The 23,166-nt window shown below is 41.8% G+C and overlaps 1 protein-coding gene across 1 annotated transcript; it reads right to left on the bottom strand.

Moving 5' to 3' along the window:
* Positions 1 to 6,222: 6,222 nt before the first annotated feature.
* Positions 6,223 to 7,657, bottom strand: tcf15 (transcription factor 15). Its single transcript, XM_068733284.1, has 2 exons — positions 7,002 to 7,657; positions 6,223 to 6,561 (listed from the first exon to the last, which is right to left on the bottom strand). Exons 1-2 carry the CDS (start codon positions 7,485 to 7,487, stop codon positions 6,499 to 6,501), a joined length of 549 nt encoding a protein of 182 aa, XP_068589385.1. The 5' UTR covers positions 7,488 to 7,657; the 3' UTR covers positions 6,223 to 6,498.
* Positions 7,658 to 23,166: the final 15,509 nt, after the last annotated feature.

The raw sequence follows: 23,166 nt of genomic DNA, 5'->3' as shown, positions 1-23,166 counted from the left end.
AATGCACATGATATAAATTATTCAAATAATGAGAGTAATACGCAGAATAATGTTGGAAAAATTACGACTAATGTGACTAATAATATGGTAGCAGTGGGTGTCTGCAGGGCCACGGCAGGAGGAAGGACCACAGGCCAGGTACAACCACGATCTATGGAAACCTGGGAGGCGAGGAAGCCTCCGGGGAAGGAGCAAAGTTAGTAATGTGCATTAGTGGGACAGGAATTCATACAGAAGGAGATAGAGAATAGGAGAGAGGAGCTCAGTGTATCCTAGGAAGTCCCCCGGCAGTCTAGGCCTATACAGCAGCATATCTATAGGCTGAGGCAAACCTGAGCCAGCCCTAACTGTAAGCGTTATCAGAGAGGAAAGTCTTCAGCCTACTCTGTGGTGAGTGTGTCTGCCCCCCGGACATACGAGTAAGAATAAAGATAAGACAGATTATAGGATAACATATGAGTGGTGTATGTGGGTCAGTAAGATGTTTCTCCACTGTCTGGAGGCTCACATAAATCACACACACACACACACACACACACACACACACACACACACTTATGAGGCTGGCTCATCCTGTTGTTTTCATCGCAGGGAACTCCCCATTGTCTCCCTTCAAGCATATTATTTGTATGTGTCGCTCTTGTTGACAAAGGAGGTCGATATATGGTTATTAATAGCGGACTGGCTTTATGGAAAAGGGAAGAGTGAGGTCTTTGGATTCCACCATCTGCATCAAACAATGCCTCATTCAGCAGCAGCTGGCACAGCAAGTGCTGGGATGTAGAAATGTACTGATGTTAACACAGAGCATCGGTGGAAATGAGGATTTTTTTCTCCCGCCACTTCCTATTGGACACCGGTAACTGCAGCTGTGAGCGGTTTTAGATTTACGACAGCGAGTAATCTAAGCATCGACAATGCGTAAATGCAAAGGCATGATACTCCTCACATTTTTTAAATATCTCTCACTTGGTCGATCACTGCAGCTGCATTGAAACATCTTAATCAAGCACGGGGGAGTCTTACAGTTGTAGGCCTACAAATGTGTTAAAAGGAGAAAAGTGTGGTCAGAAAGGAAGTTCATAAGACGTATCGGAGTTGTGATTCTCTCAAGGCCTAATTGTTGGTTTCTAATGTGAGTGAGTGCATGCGGGATGTGTGCATGCATGTATATGTGCAAGCTCTCCGTGCCGTAGTTAAAGGGTGTTGCACGCCACAGTAAATCCCAGAGGTTGTTAGCACGCCCAGCTGCTGGCGGAGGTCTCCATGTTTCTGTCAGCGAGGTTGTTCACTGCACACTCTGTAGCCTCTGATTGAGGAAATCCTCTGTTTGCTGAAATGAAACGTCCCAATGGTTCCGCCGTCTCTCCCACAGGTCCTGTACGCGGAGACTTTCCCATGAAGGCTGTGCATGTTTACTGGGTTTTGACAGATATACAGCTCTTTGATGGACCTTAACACTACCAATGTTTTAGGCGCTGGGGAGGCTGATAGGTGGTATTTTGAGATCATTCTCAACCCAGAATTTAACACCAAAACTTGAACCTGAAACCAAATCAAATCCTTCTAAGTTTGGTTAATCTCTATAAAATCTTGTTTTACCAAAGGAAATGTCTTTCTCTGCTCAGGTGGACATTACTCCACTGTATCTTTACATAACAAATAGTTGTTTGCTGCTAAATGAAGGCTCTGAGTATCATAGAGTAAACCTTTAAGGCAGACTGACCAACGAAAATACTATCTTAAAAAGAACATCAAGACAACCTAAATAAAGCCGAATATATTGCAAAGTGATAATCATTTTTTAGTCTAGATTATGACACACACAAACCACACAAACATACTGTAATAAATATGCAGTAGACGGTCCGCCTGAGAGGATGAGCAGAATAACTGGTTTTATTTCTCCTGATTTATGTGGATAATACAGTGGTTCTGTACTACTGTATGCCACTGTAACTGGCTGAAATGGTTCCTGTCTTTGTGAGGCTGCAGAGCTTTATCACACTGCCTGTTCAATTGTTTGTTAAAGGAAGCAAAAAAAAAAAAAAAAAGCCTTTCAGTCTGTATTGCTGGATTCTCACCTCTGCCTCTGGGCTTTGGCAGGCTGCTGAGCGCTGGAGGTCGATTGTCCGAGCCTGCGGCAGAACTGAGCCGCGTTACGACGATCTGTATTGTTCCCTAATTTCTTCTCTGGGATTTCCTCTTACCAGCTCCCCCCTCCACCCACCCACCCACCCATCCTACTCACTGCACAGCCTTCCATCATCCTCCCTCTGTCTGAAGGCCTTGCCAAACTCTCTGGCACATGAAAACAATTGTTCTCGTATGTTTGAGGAGACACAACCGCCTCCGCAGACAGTCTATTCTCCCCCACAGAGGCTCAGCTGACTGTCGGGGCAGACAGACGTCCTCCTCCTCCTCCTCCTCCTCCTTTCGGAAAGGCGGTTGTGTTCAGTAAAATCGGAAGCGAGGTATCAGAGTCCTGAGCCACAAAGTGACTCAGAACCATTAATATCTTTGACATGCAGGTGGAGCGAGGGGCCATCTCCCCAGCCAGTGAGGGTTTGAAACAGACTGCGAGAGCAGGAGCTATTAAAATATTACCATGTGCAGGTTTGTCTCTAACAAGAGCTCTTTGGCAAGACTACAAAAATGCTGACTGTAAGCACCCATCTGGGAATCAGGACTGCGCTCCCAGATGATGTTGAAATAATGCTTTACATCCTTTCCGTTCCTGGATCATCTATCTCAGCTTTTTTTTTTTCTTTTTTTTTTGTTTGTCGAGGCGAAGACGGGAACACGTTTGAACAGTCAGAGCAGTGATTTGTGTTAATCTGTAGAGATGTTTTCATGGAGCCATTGCTCAACGGGAGTGTGTCCTAAACGCTTCCGCTGCCATTTGTTTAAAGCAATATCTGTGAGTCAATCAACATGGGCTGAGATGTTACACTATGTCAGTTTATTCTACATTTATGCACAAATAACTCTCTGAAAAGGGTCAAAACAAGAACTCTAAACACTGAAGCTGAGACGCACAACAAAGCACGGAGCTTCTCAACGGGGATCGTAAAGAAGACGCCTTCTACACTCACAATATTGTTTTAGGTTTGAAGTGAACTCTGTTGCTGTTACTGTTACTATACTTTATTGAACTTCATTGCTGCATTGCAGTCATCTTGCATCCAAATCCTGAAAACATATTTGTTGCTGCTATTTTTTTCTGGTTTATTTTCAGCGTAAACACACACACACACACACACACACACACACACACACACACACACACACACACACACACACACACACACACACATTGACTATCTTGGATAATACTGGACTACTCAGTACCCATGGGTAGAAATCCTCCTGAGACAATAGGTTGTTTGTGTAATTCTTTATTTTGCTGTTGGGATATTTACCCAAATAATGATGGTATTGGTGGCAAACTGTCATAATCTACTCTATCCCTTCTTTAACATACATATAGTGGTGGGAGAAGCATTGCGATGTTTTACTTAAAACAAAAGTACCAATTTAAAAATACTTAATTACAAGTAAACGCCCTGTATCATTTCTTCAATGCACTTAATGTAGTGGAGTACATGTATATTATAATATTCTGCTCTGTTCCTAACAAATACTTGTCACAACACATGAATGTTGTAGTTTGTCACTGTGGCCACTTAGATAAATAGTATAATACTGCATCATATCATGTTACATTATGTATCAAGTAACTGTCAGTGTCAATTAAATGCAGTGCAGTAGAAGTACAATGTTTCCCTCTGAAATAGAAGTATTGCAGTACAAATACTCAAGTGAAGTATGTACCCTAAAGCTGTACATTCATCACTGCTCACACGTTACTTATTGTCACTAATATATGCATCCTTTCAACATGATTCATTATTTTTTTTTCCTACAACTAAACGCTTCAAGGTAAAACTTGAGTTTGTTGTTTTTAACCAACAGGTCATATTTAATAACCATATTTTATTTTGGGTAAATAACTGTAATGTGAAAAAATAGCATGCTGGGTCAAAACAACCAGTTGTGTAAAGTGAACCCAGTAGTGCACTGGTGCTATATGTTTAACCCAGAGATCTTTAGTGACACTGAGGCCATCCATCCTTCTGACCTGCATGAAAGGAAACAGATATCTTCTCTCTCTCTCTCTTTGGTCTCTGTGCTTAGTGTTTACTTTAGGTTGCAAGAGTGAGTTCAGGCTTGATCCTTCAAAGTCATGACATAACACAGCAGAATAAGACAATTCAAGAGAAGTGACAAGTGTTTTCTTGTTTTCTTTTTACTATTTCTCCCCAAAACAAATCCGAAATCAAGGCTATTTCTCGTCTCAGGTCATAAAACTGGCAGCAGGAGGAGGAACTGCCGTCTAGCTTCATTTCATCTCCGCTGAAATTCTTCCTGCACAAAACCTCTTTTGGGATTTAGAGATGCGAGCGTCCGAGGAAGAGGAACAACTCACCAAAGCGAAGCAGTAAACCTTTGCAGTGGTCCCCAGGTGGATCCTGGCCTGTCAGACATGTTAAACAGATCCACACTGACCTTATTCCTCCCTCATCTCCTCTGATGGTCTCTGCCATCAATTTGTTACCTGTCATCCTGGGGGAAAAAAAAAAAAAAAAGAAACGTCTACTTCCGAAGTGGTTGAACACTCACTATATTGGGCTGCTCTCACTGAAAAGCACCACCGGAGAGCTGTACATCTGGGTCCCAGCGCCGGATGAAGTCAGGACTGGCACTGACCCAAAGCCCGCCGCACAGAGAGTTGCTCAGAGAGGTCGGCTGTGCGCTGTTTTCCCTTCCTGTGCCTCCGTGACGTCTTCCTGCCGGGGGGAGCCTCGGGGAGCCATTTGAGGAGGCCCCGGGGCCCCGAGCATGGAGGACTTAGCACAGCAAATTCCAATTAGCCTGACAGGGCAGGTGGGGGATGTTGGGGGGTAGGAGGGGAGCTCAGACCCCCAGCATGCACCTTTAACTGCCTTAAAACACACTTTCCGTACAGCCTCCTGTGTCACCGGGGAGCCTCCCTCTGTGGTTTTGAGGACCGGGTCCGCAGTCTGATTCAAAAGCGATGCCAGACAGGAACTCGGGCTCAGCTGCCTGATTTGTTTTGTCTTTTTCAGACTGGAGAGGACGGAGAGAGGCCCGCTGAGACTGCTTTTGCTTAGCAGCCGGTATCTCAGCAGTTATGAAATGTTATAAGATAGTAATCATCTGTCATGTTGTTAGTGTAAGTAAGAGCCTGAGTATTAACTTCAGAGTGAATCTTCAACCTCTGCTGACAAGTGAACTAATCCGCTAATATAAAATCACAGAACGTTGTCTTCGGGATCAACGGCAGCATTATATTTGCACCATTTTCGATGATTACACGTCAGCTGGGTTTCACTTCTTTGCTCCACCGTGACCTCTGACCTCTGACCCCATCGCTCCCTGTCCGTTGGGCCCACAGCAGTGATTTATCCCTCTGACATACCAACAGCTGTGTTGGGGGCTCCGAGCAGAGTGTGGGCTACTATTTGCCGTGACTAATCGATAACAGACTTAAAAAAAAACACCAATCGTGAGATCTGGAAAAAAGAAAAATACACCAGCCATTGACACCAGAAACCTTGAACCTTTGCTGAGGCTCTGCGTGCTTCACACAACAACGTTACTGGAAACAGTGAAACAAGTGTGTGTGTGTGAGAGAGACATCTTTCCATTAAAAAAAAAAACCCAGATATAAAACACATTTTAGACAACTAAGTTGATTCCTAAAATAACAGATATTTTCAAATGGATCAGAACAATTAATACAGTTGTTAATTTAGCATTTAGATGTCAAGCAAAAAAAGTTTCATCTTTGACATTTAAGTTGTCAATTTTGTCATTTATATCATTTCCAATCTGTGGTTGAGCTTCTTGTTATATAATAAGAGAACCCTTTTGAACTCAGCGTGACACAGAGAAGGGCTCAAAAGATCGTTGGTCACAGAAGTGAACATTTTCTTTTTCTTTCTTTTGTCAATTTCATCAATATACTAACGACACTACATCAGTCATTAGCACACTCTGAAATATGTTTTGACATTGATTAACGTTCACGACTTTTTAAGTGTGTTTGCTCGATGTCACAGGACAAACCTGGGAATCAGGAAAATAACTGCTTTTATTTTTGATAAAATATATTTTATTTAAAACTTTCGTGGGGGGTTAAAGTCCATAAGTTTCCAACAAATGCACTGCATCTTTGAGAGGCTTATGATTAAATGTCTCAGTCAAGTATAAATAGTCTCTTCTTGGGTTCCATCACTTGATCCAGCATGTAAGTGTGTGTGTGTGTGTGTGTGTGTGTGTGTGTGTGTGTGTGTGTGTGTGTGTGTGTGTGTGTGTGTGTGTGTGTATGTGTGCTATGTAACTCCAGCTTCGACTCTTCCCTGAGAAAGTCTTTGAGGATGTTCAGGTTGCTAATCGTTCACTGGTCTTCAGTCAGCGCCTCATTCGCAGCGGACCCAGCCTTCGCATTTTTAAACAGTCTTTGGCTTCCTTTATCTGAAAAAAAGAAAGATACAATATTTAATTGAACTGCCCCAGAAATCAATGTATTTAAGGGAAATAACGACATAATTAATGGCAATGTATTTTCTACAAATCAACATCTATGTTTCAGCTTATTCACTGTTTGATGTCGCGTTCATTTCAAAATGCAAGAGGAAGCGACTAAATGAGTTGTACATCACATTTAGTTTTACTCTCACAGTAGTCAAACATAAGAAAATGTGCCGTGCGTAAAAGTGCGTTTTACGCACACCATAATGGAGTTACACAAAAGTGGTCACGATTGAAAGAGAAACAGATGCTGCAGGAGACGAAATACTCTCAAAAAGCACGATCAAACCAAAACAAACCTGTCTGTTCTCACTGCATTATTTATTTCTGCATTTAAAAAAATAAATTGGATTCGAAGCCGCCAGAGTAAAACAGACATTTACCCCTTTTCTCTGGTTGCTCAGGCAGAAGGTGCAGATGGTCCGCGGCTGCAGCGCCCCGCTCTCTCCTTGCGCATGGACCGCGCCGAGGCACGGCTGTCCATCAGCGCCGCCGTCTCCGAGAAGAAGCTCGTTGGCCAGATGGGAAATGTAGCTGGACGCAAGTCGAAGAGTTTCAATCTTGGACAGCTTTCTATCCACTGGCTCGGTGGGTATGAGAGTCCGAAGAGCTGTGAACGCGGTGTTGACGCTCTGGGTCCTGCCTCTCTCGCGGGCGTTAGCTGCGCTCCTCTGCTTCACGACCACCGGACCACCGTTCTGCTCGCCGTCCAGTTCGCGCGAAATCCGCCTTCGTTTTTCGCTGGAGTCGCAGTAGCTTTGCTCCGAGCTGCCGTCGCTTTCGCTGCGGTTTTCATCATCCTCGGACGTGATGGTGAAGTCTGAATAGATCAAGTGTGTCGCCACAGGCCGCAGCATGGCGAACGTCATCTTTAAAAGTTACGAGTCCCCGGTCCGGCTCCTCTGTACGATCAGACCGAGAACAGACGCAGGGACCAATCCGGCATCTCAGTGTGGCCCACAGGCTGCATGTAACCACCTGCGAGAAAAAAAGAGGACGTTTTTAATGAAGCTGACCGACTTTCCACAAAGTCAGTTTGGACTGGTCTATTTCAGGGATGGACGATAAGTACCTGGTCAGCTGGGCTCTTATAGCTGAGTGGGAGGAGCTGCCAGCAGCACAGTGTTACAGTAACCTCTCGAGTGAAAACACTCACGAATAATAACTCATCGTAAATATGCCAAATGCGTGTAAATCACAAATGTAGAATAAGTGTTGAATATTACAGTGATGCTTTCAAAGAAAAGGTGATTTAAGCACACTGTGACCAGCAGACATATTAGAGAAACATTAGCACTGTGGGACTTTTTAGAGGCAATTTTGTTGTCATTGTTTACTACACCTTTACAAGTCATTATGGTTTATGAATAATTTCAACAAGAAAAAAAAAAAGAACACAGTAAGCTACATTCAGTGGTGCAATACGACAGTAAAAATACTCCATTGCAAGTAAAAGTTCTGCATTCAAAATCGTACAACTGTTAAATGTATAAAACGTTAAAGGGCCCATTATGCAGAATACCCACATTAAGTATGAGCGTATTATATCATTATTGTCATGCACTGATATGTGAGTAGAATCTTAGTGTTGCTGGTGAAGGTGGGTCAAATGTTTAACTACTTTATGTAATATAATGCTGAATAGTTTAGCTTTCAAACGCAAGTATTGGAACAAAAAATAAGAAGAATTTCAAAGAAATGTACTTACAAGTACCACAAAATTGTACTTAAGTACAGTATATGAGTAAATGTACTGAGTAAGTAAGTCAGGTAAACTTGCAGAATTCGAATGTTAACGCGACGGAGTCTTTAAATGGCATTTGGGGACTAAAGTTTGCTTTCCAGTTAATTTCCAGTTTATTATATTGTGTTAGCCTGACATGTTTATGGTGCGGCCACCCACCGGCACTTATTTCTTTTGGCTGGTAAACCGCAAGAGCAAAACAAACTCAATATCTTCACACAGCTTGCTTCCATATAATTGTGCAGGTGTTTGGAGAACTGTATGTAAATTCTGTTCCAATGGAAATTGTCAAGTCAAATGTAAATAGTTCCTGAATTTGAATATCTTTTTCATGAGGCCTGGCTTAATTATGCGACCATGTATCACTGTAGCACAGCAACGAGCAGGCTGACATTAGATGGAGTAAATAATCCTAAATCCCCCGTATTAAAAGGTCTACGCTCTTAGACAGCAGGAGAAAGTCGAGTGTGAGTAAATAAACAGATGATCCTGGAATGGCAAGCTTGCTGCCCCGGAGTTCAAAAAAACAAAACAGTGGCAAATGGACGATTTGGTCCCGACAGTCTCCTCCGGCCACAAACAACCACGTCAGTGGCAAAGGCTGTGTGAACATTTCAATGAGCAAAAACAAGGTTGTCTCTCCAGAGATTTGACTTCATACACAAACTGATTTAAATGCGTTGTGATGTCTGATATGATGCAGTAACAACACATTAAAGGTCAAATCCCCTCAACTATCAGCAAACAAAATGTATGCTGCACGTCTCAGACACTCGCTGCTGCTGCTGCTGCAGTGTGGTTTATTACATTTAGAGGACATTTAGGGTGTGTCTTTGTGGGGCGTGTGAACCAGTTTGTGTGAGTGTGAGTGTGCCGACTTGGAACTAAAGACAGAAGTTGAAGGGTTCTTAGAAGGACTCTCCTATTTCATGGAGCTGTGAAACGGCTCTTTTGCTCGTCAGGAAGAAGTAGATTCATTTACCCGTGCTGATGAAGCGGCAGCATGTTGGGTTTGCCACCCACTGAGTCCTGTGTTGTCGTGCTTCACAGAGCTCTGACAACAGCGGCTCTGTCTGAGGAGGGTTGTCTGTCTCTGCACTGCATGTTCTCCCATTTGATAGACGTCGATGTCCATCTGTCTGTCCATCGGTTCAGAAGATGGATTTTCATGAAATTTGGAGCGGACATTCATGTTCCCCAGAGGATGAGTCCTCATGACTTTGGTGATGCCTTGTCTTTCCCTCTAGCGCCACCATGAGGTTGACATGTTTGGCTTTTATTGAAGTATCTCTACAACTATTCAATTTATAGTCATTGCATTTGGTTCAAGTATTCATGTTCCCCAGAGGATGATTCCTACCGACTTTGGTGATACACTGATTTTTTTAGTGAAATGTCTCGACAACTATTGGATGAATTGCCATCAAATTTTGTCCTTTTTAGAATAAATATAACGTAGTCTGGTGGTATGACAGATGATACTTCAAAAATAAAAGTTAGCATCATGCAGAATGTCTCCTTTCAAAGTGTTGTATTAGAACGTTATAGATTAGTAATATATTACTGTCATATCATATAAGCCTATCATTTGTTTTTAATGAAAAAAAGTAACAACAGTGTCAAATAAATGTACAAAATGTAATATCCCTCTGAAACGTAATGAAGTAGAAGTATAAGGTAGCATGAAATGGAAATACTCAAGTGAAGCACAAGTATTTCAAAAATTGTACTTAAGTACAGTACTTGAATAAATATACCTGATCATATTCCACCACTAGTGTTCAATTAGCGAATGCAAACGTTGAACAAAAAGACAAATGATGGCATAATAATAAGTTCTGTTTCACAGCGGTGAGGCTGAGGTACAGCAGTAGCTACAGTTTCCTGAGCTCATTAGCCCTTCAGAGTGAGCCTGTTTCATTCATCCACTGTCATCCTGATCCTACTAACAAGTACTGCCTGCGTAACCAAAGTCTGATATACGTTATTCCTCTGAGCTCCATTGTTGTACAAAGAATATAAAAAAAAAAACACACCAGTGAGCCACAGTGTTGCACTGTGTGACATGCAAATCACGTTGATAACGTTTGCTAGAAACTACAGTACCCAGCTGTTTCAGATAATGGTTGAAAAGATAAAATCAAGACCGTTTTTTATGCAGCTAACTCACGGCTGGTTATGGTCTTTTCATGGGATTTGGGAGGTCTGTCTCCCCTGTTTCTCAGTGTATGTCATCTTTAGGTAAGGTTTAGGTGTTGCAGACACATACTTATGGTTAGGGTGAACGTTTTATTGAGGTAAAGCCTAAAGAGTAAACGGCCCATCACATATTTCCCTCGTCCTTGTCCAGCAAAGCATTCGTAGAGGGGATCTGTAACATCATGATTTAGGCACCGTTTAATAATCGGGCTAAATCTCCTAGCGACAGCTGCTGAGGCCCTGTTGATGAACATTGTAAGTAGACACACATGTTAACATGTCGGTGAATCACCCACCTGCCTGACCGAGCAGTTTTTTTCTCTCTGTGGCGTCGTTGCATGTGGACTCAGATGTCCCGGCAGAGACTTTGGGCTCAGCTGAAGTCGACCGAGTGCTGACTGAAGAGGACAAAGCCGACGTGAGGTCCATGATAAGGTGTTTGGCCACAGACGATGCCTTCTAATGAGTCAACCTGTCCTTTTAGTCTTGGCAGGGCGAGTTTGACGCCTGTGTGGGAACACAACCTACTGCTATTAAACCTCACTTTTATAAAGCTACAGAGAGGTAACAGTTCAGGGCTAATGTGTCACAAGGCACACAGTGGTGACATGTAACTCGTGACATTTGGGGGGCGGCTGTAGGTAGAGCGGGGCCGCCCTGTTATCCCCCACGGTTGGAGGTTCAATCTCTGGCTCCTGCTGTCCGTATGTAAGTGTCCTTAAGACAGACACTGATCCCCAAGTGTCTTCCAAGGCGCTTTAAAGCACCCCGCTGCTTCAAAATGCATAGGATTTGGTGGTTTTGTGGTACTTTATTGGAGTGTTTTCTTCTCATGCCACTTTATATTTCTACTCACTATACATGTCAGAAATATTGTACTTTATACTCCACTACAATTAGTTTTAGGCTCTTTACAAATTACGATTTTTTTAACACGTGAACATGTACAAGCACAGCTAAAACGATGTAAAAAGGAAAACATTTCATGGTCCCAGCTTAACGACTGCGAGGATTTGATGCTTTTTGTTTTATTTTTTTTTCAATTTATTTAAAATAGTTTTGAGGTTTGGACCTTTGATTGGACTGCTCAGGTGTCTGGGTAATGGCGACAGCATTTCTCACTATTCTCTGAATTTTTACAAACGGAACAATCAAGAAGATAATCAACAGATTAGTGGTGATCCGATACAAAATAGTTTAAAATAATCTCCACTCTAATGATATAATATATACTGGTATAACAGTCACGGGGGACATTTTTCTGCATTGAGTGCTCTTACTTTTAATAATGTAAGTACATTTTCCTGAATACACGTATATACTTTTCAATGCAGAACTTGTATTGGAGTATTTGTAGTGTTTTGTTAGTGCTTTTACATCTGTAACGGATCTGAATGCTTCGTCCACTGCACAGAGCACACAGTGGTGAGGTCAGAGGGTGGATACGGCATTGCAAATCTGGCACAAATTACACGCCTGCAGCCACAAGTAGTCTGAGGGAATTCCGGATAGGAAGCTGTGAGAAGTCACTATCGCCTCAAACACCTAAGCTCTTTCAAGAGGATTTGGTTGTAATGCCCCCCCAAGTGGAACAAATGGGTGAGCTGGCTAACCAGAGATCATTTTTTTTTAGCTGTAATTTAAATGTAGACGGACTCTACAGGAGACAGAGCCAGAACCAAATTATTATGATCTTGTAAGGTAGTTTTATTCTGCCACTGTATCACCTCAGCAGTGATTAGAAGACAGACGGGAAAAGCTCTTTCTATTATATTCTTTTAAAACTATTATAAATCCCAAGAGAAATCTGTCATAATAAAATAAAAAAAAAGAATGAAAAGGCATGCTTGTAAAATTTTAAAGAGATTGTAAACAACTGGCTGATTTGTGCCCTTTATTTCACGCTGCTTATCGTAAAAACAAACAGAGCAATTCATTTTTCAGCAATCCGGGTTGTACAACAGACGTGTACGAGACCGTGAAACATTCTGTAGGTCACACAATTTGGCGGGATGTAAAAAGGTAGAGAACAATGTCACTGCAGGTGGTTTAGTGAGTTCTTGAAGAGGAATACGTGATCCTCTCTGCATCACCAAATATAATCAATCAACATATAATACCGTGTTCACAGGAGGCACAGCCCCACAGCCTCTGGAGGGACAACAAAAAATACCAAGAACAAAGTAAAAACGTTTTTGAAGTTCTGTCAGAATCAAAACAAAAAATCTCTTTGTTCTCGGTAACAAAAATTAAAACTATAAATTCGGTTATTTAGTGATGTTGCAGGAGAGAAACTATACTTAGATACATAGAAATCAAGCTTAGAGCATCAAAGAGGCGTCTCCAAACACATCACATCATTGAGTACAACAGCAAACCGAAAAAAAAAAAAAAAAGAAGGTATATGAGAATTGACACGGCCCCACAATCCATTCATGAAAACGGCCACAAACACTTCCTCTTCTTAGCCCCCTAAACCCCCTTGATCTGGTTAAATCCTCAAAGATAAAGTGTACAGAACCACCCATGAAAAACCGCTCCCCCGAAGCAACAGGTGCAATGTATTTTTTTCCATACCGGTGTTGCGTGTCAAAATGCCTTTGAGGATATGGTTACTTCCAGACAGTGAGCGAGCCACAGGAAGTCCTCTCACACGCGACGATTCAGAGGAGAAATTTAGAGTCCTGCAGGGCCGGGTCGGTAAAAGCTGCCCTCAGGTCTCCCTTCCATTTCCTTCGGTGGCCACAAAGGGAGACCATTAAGCCGCTCTGGGCTCGCATTGTGAAGGCGTTGATGTCGGAAAGGCCCTCGTCTCTGCGCACCGCCTCGTGATGTATGGTTTACTTTCATAATTATGCAAACCTACAGTTCCTTCCTCCAAGACAGAGGGGCTTGAGGAACTGACTTGATTCAAGAAGCAGGGCGAGTCTCAAGGTTGGTAAGAACAACAAAACATGTGCTTCAAGATTCCTCATTACAGCGAAACAAACCACTATCATCATTGTTGCATGTTTAAGGAAGCCACGTGACGGTTATGTACTGTCAGTGGAATGCATTTGTACTCTTAAAGTATCACTAACTATAGTACAGTACGAAGAGTAAGCTATGAATCAGTACTTTTTACAAAAATGTATGAAATGATTTTGTCTGATGGCGCTTCAAAGAAGTGAGAAAAGCTTTTTGGTTCAGGAAGGTTTTCATATGAACGGACCTGGAAGGTTGAAGGAAGCAGAGACGACGAGGAGGAAAGACTGATGACAGGAATGACAGGAACAAGGAACTCAGCGACAACATCTTGCATTTTGACATAAGATCTTGTCAGCCTGAAGTTGCGTAACACCTGACTCCTTCTGCAAACCATCTGCTCTATAGGCTCCTCTCCTCTCCTCTCTACCTTATTGAGCCGTCGGAAACATCACAATCAAAGCTGGCTGTGCGTAACACTTCATAAAGTTTTGCTACTTTGCTGCAACATTTGGTGGCACTTAATCATTTCTAAAATGAACACTACTGCCGCAAACAAACAGGGGCCTTTTGATATCATTTTAGAGCAAAATAACTTAAATGTATGACAACGGTTAAATCTTTTCCCAGAACTCACTAGAAGAAGTTCAAAAGGCGACACTTGAAGGAAAGCCACTGGTGGATTAATTACCCCTTTTATCACAGAACACATTTTGAGATGTCACAGTAGGAAAAGCACAGGTGGAAATAATAAAATGAATGACAGCTGAACACCCTTAATCTGCTTCAGTTTCCAGGTCCTAGTACTGCGCATGCTTGGCGCTGCAATGTACAGTTATGTGGCTGCAGGTTATTCACCATTTTAATTGCTTTTTATGTGCAAGTAGAAGGATAAAGCTATTAAATGACAAGAAATCCACTTGGTAAAAATGTATAATTTACAAAAGCACAAATTTCATGTCAGGGGTTTTGAAATGACAACATGTCATGTGTTTAACTAAAGAGTTACATTTCCCCCTGCTGGTAAACCCTTTGTTCTGCAGTCCCCAAGTGCAACAGAGGAGTCAAAACTGTGTTGGTGTGTGTGTGTGAACCGCCTGAGCAAAGCCTCAGTGTCACCGCAGGTCAGGCGTTCCAAGCCCCCAAGTAAGCGCTGAGGTCTGGGACGGTCGATTTGATGAGCTTGGCCGGGACGGTCGACATGTTCAGCCTCTGATACGCAGCGAACCTGAGGAACAGCCCTGATGTCCGCTGTCTGTGGAGGAAAGACAAACTGATGGTTAACTCATACAGGCAGTGTGGAGCAGAAATTATGCAAGTATTAAAAAAAAAAAAGAAAGTATGGATACAACATTCATATTACAAAAGCATTGATACACTGTACTGACATGACGAAGATGGAAACTACGGTATGAGTGACTAATGAAACGTCACTATAAACATGTTCCTGTAGGAATATTGTAGCAGCAGTGGAAGTAGTACTCATTACATTACAGTCATTTAACAGACGCTTTTATCCAAAGCAACTTACAATTCAGTATCTATCTACACACCGTAGACACAGCTACACATTGACATGAGACTAGCTGGAGCTGGGGATTGAACCGCTGACCCTCTGATTGAAAGGCAGCCCTGCTCTCCACTTAGCCACGGTCACCCCAGTACACCCCAGTACTCAGACTTTAAAGATACACCAAAATGGGGAAAATATTCCAATATTCTATTTAACTCAAGTAAAAACAAAGAGTTATTATTATTATTATGAGCCAAGTATTCATTATGCAGAATGGTCTCTTTCAGGGTCTGAGTTGATTACTGGGTTATTATCAAAGTGTTCTTGCTAGTGAAGCAAATTTGAAGTTTTGATTTTAAATAATATTGGGTAGTTGAATAAAATCCAGGGCCATAGCCACGATTTTAGAAAGAGCTAACTCCAAACTACTAGAACAATATAAAATACATAGCCTTTTTAATTTCATATTTCAACATATTTTGTGTAAATGTTGTCTCCTCTCCTCTTGGTCTGGTGTGGAAAAATACTGCGTAATTCAGTCATCAACTAATTTGAATTAATGAATAAGTTAAATTTAATGCAAACTCCTTTTTATGTCGGTATAAAGCCTCAACATTCCCACAAGTACTACAGTGGTGATATAATTTGAATTAAGGAGATAATTAAAAAAGCCCAAATATGAACATAAACCTGAAGTGGAGTTTACTTTGGGGAGCCAAGTCCCAGTAGTGTTGTAGGCCAAAACATTTCACTGCACTACCTTAAAACTCACAGGTGCAAAATAAAACATTATTACCATAGAGAGTTTGTACACCTGTTCAAATCTCAAAGGATTTTAAGCCGTACAATGTTAACTATATATATTAACTTTCTTTTTGATTGCATCAGAGGTTATTTTCTTTTACCAGAAACCCAATAAAAAAACAATTGGAAATCGGTCTTGGGGAACCCATGTTTGACGTTATGATGTGGTCTGCTGCACTATCCTCCTCATACCTTTCATTGACTTTGATTAATTAAAGAATGAATCATTAAAGACGCTCAAACCAGCCCCAGAACTCCCAGTTTTCAGAGGAACCCTGTGGTCCGACAGCAGTGCCGTCGGTGTACTGGTCTGTGCTGTCGCTGTGTTTGTTGCGATGCTCCTGGAGAACCCATGGATTTGTGCCCACTTCAGGTATGAGAGAATGTATTCATGAGCAATAAATCATTTCACCACCTGCAAAGAAGAAACATAGTTAATATATTAATGCCTTATTTATATATATGTGGTGAAATGTCGAGGAACTTTCATTTTGTGTTGATTTTGGCGGTCTCTGTGGTCAAAGGTGGTAGTGTTTAGCGAGCGCCTTTAGAAAACCTCTCATTGTACTGCAGCGGGGTCTGACAGTCTGCCCCTCTCAGTCCTGGTTCTGGTTCTCCCGTGCCTCCCTTCCCTCCAGCGGGTCCAGCAATACGTCCTGGGTCTCCAGCAGCGTGGTGTCGGCTCCCAGAGAGGAGAAGCTCTGCTCCTGGAGGAGGAGGAGGAGGAGATGCTGCTGCCGGGAGCTGAGCTCTCCTCCTCCCTCCGGAGATATGGATTTCCAGTCTGAAATACCTTTGATTGGAACCAACCTAATCGACGTCCTGGCTTACGAGTTTAGACCCAGAACTCTATGCGATCGTTTCACTCGCAGTGAAAATTGTGACGGAATATATAATTCCCTGCAAGATGAACAAGAGTCGAAACGTTGCTTTCGATTCCGGGTCCCCAACTTCATTCATTGGTTTTATATGGGTACTAATGAATGTGCCCAAAGACATCAGACCTCTGGATGAGTTGTATGGCAGCAATGATGGATACAAATGGATTCAATGGCTGTTCCCCCCATTAATCTGCCAATGGTTGTACATGTAGATTGTGGGACAGCGCTCCTTGGAGCTAACGCATTGAATTGCATGGTTGAGCAAAAGCACAGAGCGTCTGTCATGAAAAAAGAATGCTGCATCAGCAAGTTCTTCTCGTCCGTGGGTCAAGCCATCCACAGGTGAGGAGCGAAGGTCGGTGTCATGTAGGTGAACACAATATTTCTCTTGGTCTCTCTCCTCCCTCTTTCTGTCCATCTCTCTCTCTCTCTCTCTCTCTCTCTCTCGCTCTCTCTATCTCTCTGTCTCTCTCTCTCTGTCTCTCTTTCTGTCTCTCTTTCTGTCTGTCTGTCTGTCTCTCTCTCTCTCTCTCTCTCTGTCTCTCTTTATGTCTGTATCTCTCTCTCTGTTTGTCTGTCTCTCTTTCTCTCTCTCTCTCTCTCTCTCTCTCTCTCTCTCTGTCTGTCTTTCTTTCTGTCTGTCTGTCTCTCTTTCTGTCTGTCTCTCCGTCTCTCTCTCTCTGTTTGTCTCTCTCTCTCTCTCTCTCTCTCTCTCTCTCTCTCTCTCTCTCTCTCTCTCCCTCCAGTTTTCTCCCACATTAATTGAAGGTGAAGTTCTCTTTAAAAAAAGAAAGGAAATAAGAGCAACAAATAAGAGTTGCTGCATCGGCAAGTTCTTCTCGTCTGTGGGCCGAGCCATCGCCAACGTCTGCAGGCGAGAAGAGAAGGTTGGTGTCGTGTAGGTGAGCTAACTTTTCGGGTTTTCTCCGGGTGCTCCGGTTTCTCCCACATGAATTGTTGGAATGCTGATTCAGCATTCAAAGTATTGTTCTTTGAATCTTTATTGTTGGAGGAGGATCAGGTGATCCAGTCCCCCCCCAAACACATTTTAACATCTAAAAAATAATTCAATAACATCAAAAATAAAAAGATTTAATTGAATGTTCTCATCTCACTTGTCATTTTTTTCAGACGCTCAAACCAGCCCCAGAACACCCAGTTTTCAGAGGCCCCTGTGGTCCGACAGCAGTACTGTCGGTGTGCTGGTCGGTAGCAGTTGCAACCATAAATGCCCAGAATCAAAGCTGAGTTGCTTAAAGAGGAACATTGCTGATAGTGTAATTACCATGATTTTACCATCAACATTTGTGGAAAGTCTTCACTCCAAAGCTGATTAATGAGGGAGAGGTCGTTCTTGAATCCGTGTTTTGTCACTGCTGAGCAAGAGTTCAAATGTTGATCAATAAACCACCGAAAGAGTAATTGCACTTATGACAGCCCTTCTGTTTGGTTCTTATGCTGTGTCTGTACTGTATATCTTCAGAACTGATAGGAGATGAATCAGCGACATATAAGCCTGAGCAGCAGAAGTCCATGCAGCACATTCTCCCTCATTCAACCCCTATTAAGTTTACAGATTTCTCCCATCCATTTGTTTCATTTGTTTTGACTTATCTTTTGGTTAATAAATCACTTTATTTGTTAAGTATACCCTTGTGTCTCCAATGTTTGTCCCAGTTCTAGAGCAGGGCTGTGACACACCATTAGCTGTGTAGGAGGGTATTTTTAGCTTTTTTTTCTTTCCTTTTCCTTTCTTTTCTTGTCCAGTCTTGTCTTTTCTCTTTTTTTTTTGACCTGATGGTTATGGAAAATGGAAAGTCAAAGGATCACCTAAGTTATAACAACTCATCCTGAGGGGACAATGAATGTGTGTACCAAATCTCACAATAATCCATCCAACGGTTGCAAAGATATTTTAATAAAAAAATAAATGTCAACGTCACGGTGGCGCTAGAGGAAAATGAAGGGGATCACCAAAATGAGTGGGAGATGTCATTTGGGAACCATGAATGTGTGTATAAAATGACAATCCATTCAATAGTTGTTGAGGTATTTCAGTCTGAATCAATGTGGTAAACAGACAAACTGACACATCATTTCTTGAGACACAGCATGGCTAAAACCCAACTGGATTATTTGCCCTGGTGTCTCTAACATCTGGTGTGCAGATCACACTTCTCTCTGTGACAAAGATCAGACACATTTCACAACTCACTTGCCTAACTTCACTCCCTCTTGCAGTGAGTGGACGAGGTCTAAGGTCAGAGAGTTTCAGACAAAAGGCACACTCTGCCATCTCTCGCTGCTTCATGGTCAGCTCTATGGTCAGACAGCGAGCATGAGCCAGAGAAGCTCATGACGGCATGATCACAATGCCTTTCCCGCCAATAAATGGGACCGGCTTAACATAGTTTCACATACTGTGATTGGACACTAATCTCTCCTGATGAGGATCAATATTTACAGCGACAAGCCAAGTAGCACCAACCAATGACTCATGTGGTTCAATGTTCAGTAACATGGAAAGTATTTCAGATGCATCTGCTGCAACACATGTCGACCTCATGTGATGTCATACGCACGGTTTCACCTAGAGGGAATATTTGCTTCACTTCTTGTCCGAAAAACCCGTGGCCTTTTACCCAAAAAGGGCCCTGCTCCAAAAAGCAATTGCTCTATAGCCTCATGAATATGCATTCCATCGCCTTTGTGGGAGTTGACCTGACTCCTACTTGTGTTTAAATCACAGGATCTGCCCTCGTCTGTTTGCTTGCGAATCCTTGACTGGGCTGAACACTTGAGAGTTTGGGGTGTGCTTCAAAGTGAGTATCTATCAGTATCAACATTGTATGTGTATAGTGGAAAGATTGAGTTCAGTTTTTTTTAAATACTTTGTTTTTAAACAGTAAAGCAAAGAAGTTCTCTGACAATTTTCCCAAACATAACATCAGTTTTTTCCTTCAACAGATTCAAGCACCACACGATGGAAACCATTGGCGAGATCATCCCGTTCGCTAAGGAGATGCTAAACCAGAGGCCAAGCCGAGGCATGCTGAAGATCTACATGCTTGGCTCGACTATGGCCGCGCTGGGAGTTGTTGGTGGACTGGTGGAAACTGTTTTCTTGCCATTTGCGGCGCAGGAGACTGTTGAGGACGCACCAGCAGAGCTGATCGTGAAGAAGGAGAAGAAGCAGGCGTTGAAGTCACACACCACCTCGGTTCGCCCCGAAGTTGTGGACGTGCTAAATACGGTAGTGATTGAGGCCAAGGCCAAACACCTGTTGACTGCTGGGCGGAGGAGCTCTATCCGCTTACATGCTTCTTAAAGAAACCCTCCCATCCTGGTGTAAATGGACACGACACTTACAATGTTGATGGTGATGGTGGTAAATTAAAACACCACGTAGAACTGGTCACTTTGTACTCATTCTTTTATTTCAGATTTGGTTAAACATTCCCTTTTGACTGGCAAAAAAAACTAGTAAATACATTGAAAACTGGAGGGTACAGCAATGTCTCGCTGCTGGGCAGCAGATACCTTTGGATGTGACTTGATGAATGTGTGGGACGAAAAATGGAATGTGTGTGATTTAAATCATTTTGCACTCTAATAAAGATATTTTCAGCTAGCAACTGATTCAGGTCTGATTTTAGAGTAAAGATGATCAAATAGATGTATTTATGACATGACATACAGTTGTATATGAAGAGAAGACTAACTAAACTACATTGTACCATGATCAATTTTACCTTCTGTGTGACAAATGTATGCTGAGTACACAGATTTTGCATCTTTGTTGTCACTGTGCTTATTACTAATGAGAGGTAAGGCATCCCCACATTCACATCTGTGCAATATGCATTTTTTCCGCTCTTATTGTATAATGGATTTTAGCACCAGCATTTTTTGCAAGCAGTGTTGGGAAGAAGTATTATAATATTTTACTGAAGTAAAAGTAGCAACACAGCACTGTGAAAATATTCCATTACAAGTAAAACATTCTGCATTCAGAACCATACTTAAATAAAGTATGTATATTATCAGCAAAATGTAGGTTTACATAATTTATCACAAGTAAAAACGGTCCTTATCACTGTTTTACCATTACATATGATGGTTTTAGATTAATATTAATCCAAAACCTGTTGTATTTAACTGCTGTAGATTTGTTTAACGTTGCACTGTTTATGTCAGCCTCTTATTAATATCTACTTTATGTTGGGTAATTTTATCTACAGCAATGCAGATGGTATCTGAAATGTAACTAGCGTCTAAAGCTGTCAGACAAATGTAGTGGAGTGAAAAGAACAATATTTGCCTCTGAGATGTAGTGGAGTAGAAGTATGACGTTGTATAAAATGGAAATAAATAGCCTACTCAAGTGAAGTACAAATAAGAATTTAAGTATTCAAGTACGCTACAGTACTTACGTAAAACAAAGTACTTACTCACTTACTTAGTTAAATTCCACCACTGCCCACAAGTCTATACTCAGTGAAGACAATGAATTAAACATGATTTGAGACTTTGAAAATATAATCGTTGTAAGTATATATACAACCACTAGATGGCGGCCGTGAGTATACTACGAGTTGATTTAATCTTCCGTCGGCGTAACAGGAAATGACGACATAAATTCACACCGTCATCCGTGCTGTTTTAGTGACGTGCAACAAGCGATACGTGTAACTCTTGACAGTAGAGCGCGTGAACTGTGAGCGTTGTCGTCACTTCCTGGATGCCAGGTTCGATAACGTAGCGCGTGCGTAGTAGCTCGAACGGAAGGTTTTCCATTGGTCCTCCGCGCTGTCAATCACAAATGTAAGTTGTGACGCCCTTTAGCTCTAGCGTTAGCTCAGTAACGGCCACGAGGGGCCAGCATTAACAAGCTGTGAACTCAACTTCCTTTGAAGTTGATAATATGGTGAATTTAGCCAACTGTTGTAACTTCTTATTTACAGTCTATGTTATTTAAACATCCAGCTGTCACGGAGCAACATTATAATTATGCAGGAGTCATGTCTCTGTTTACCAGGTGAATGTAAGTACAATATGTCTCTCTTTTTATCTCTGTTTTTGGTCTCTACACTCTTTAGCTGCTGAACGCTCCACTCTGTTAGCCACCAGCTAGCTTTAAGCTAGCTGCAAACTGTGTCTGTCAGCTGTTTGGTTCTGAGCAGGTAACATAGTGTACAGTGAGTTTTTAGGGATTTTTCTGCTGCCTGCTAAAGCTGAACGAAAACAAACAAAACTGTAAAGTTGTGGGTCGGAAAACTAACGCTAAACAAGGACCTGAAACTCACTATAAAGCTCCAGGGAGCTGCTAATTTAGATATTAATTCTCTAAAGCTCCATCACTAAGGAACGACCACTTTTCATGTTGTTTTCACATTTTCATTTAGTATTAAAATATAAACTATAGCCACTTTAAATATCCTTTCCTCTATTTCTTTTATATTCCCACAGGAATATAGGTCAACTCTAACTGTAGAATGAACAACTTTGTGTTCTTAATCTCCTGTAGTCAGTGATGCAATGTCACTGAAACATCCATTTCGCCAATACGTTAAAAGACTTACGTCTTAAGGCTGTCTGTTGTTGACATTGGCTTAACTCTACTCCCTCATGGTTTTGGGATCCCACAGGCCCCACTGCTGCTTGTGTCGAAACGATAACAGTAATTGCAAAATTAATGATTTCTTCCTTTTAAATATGCATTTTTTTCCCTTTTCTTCTGACCATATCAAAATCCAACGTGTAGAGAGGTACTGATGTGGTAACTTTTCCCTTTGTCACAAACTGGGCGTGAACATTTGCATAAAGGAATACTTCCCTTTTATGATTGTCAAAAAGTCTTTAACAGGCAAAGCAACGTACAGTATGTTACATGATGACATTATGTTTGAGATCAAGTAGAAATCTCACAAAGAAACAAAGTCAGAAGTCAACACCAATCACAGATATAAATCATGTGAAAATCCCATATTTTACAGCTGGAGTGTCTGAGACCTTAAACAGAAGTAAAGCAGCAGACTTCTGAAACATGTCATCAAAATCATGTAAATGAGCAATTGCTATAAAATGAGAACAAGCCATGAAGCCGACAAAACAGTGTTAACTGGGTTTTTATTAAACTGTCGAACAGAACATTAAGGTCTGCCTCTTTAGCACGTAAACAGTCCCGTACTGGCGGTAGCCGTTGTACTACTTCATGGCATGTACATGTAGCAGGACAAACTTTACCCCTTTTTTTTTTTTTGGTACGATAACTTCTTCATATAATGGCCAAACTGTTTCTCATTAAAATTCACTCCAGCAATTAGTCACGCAGTTGAAAAGAGTCGCTTACAAGCCCAGAAAGCCTTTTGGTGACAATAGTTTTTAATGAGGTCAGTGTTTCGTATTGTCGACCGTTGCATGATATAGGCTTCCTCCATCAA

The sequence above is a fragment of the Cebidichthys violaceus genome, unplaced genomic scaffold, assembly GCF_023349555.1.
Source record: "Cebidichthys violaceus isolate CVI_PGR_0920_01 unplaced genomic scaffold, fCebVio1.0.p SCAF_6, whole genome shotgun sequence".
NCBI classification, from domain to species: Eukaryota; Metazoa; Chordata; class Actinopteri; order Perciformes; family Stichaeidae; genus Cebidichthys; species Cebidichthys violaceus.
The sequence above is the reverse complement of the archived record's forward strand: the minus strand, read 5'-3'. Positions and strand labels throughout refer to the sequence as shown.

Coding starts and splice junctions, on each gene's coding strand:
- tcf15 (XM_068733284.1), bottom strand. CDS start 7,487: ATGACGTTCGCCATGCTGCGGCCTGTGGCGACACACTTGATCTATTCA. Junction 6,562..7,001: donor TGAGCAACCAGAGAAAAGGG/GTAAATGTCTGT, acceptor TCTTTTTTTCAG/ATAAAGGAAGCCAAAGACTG.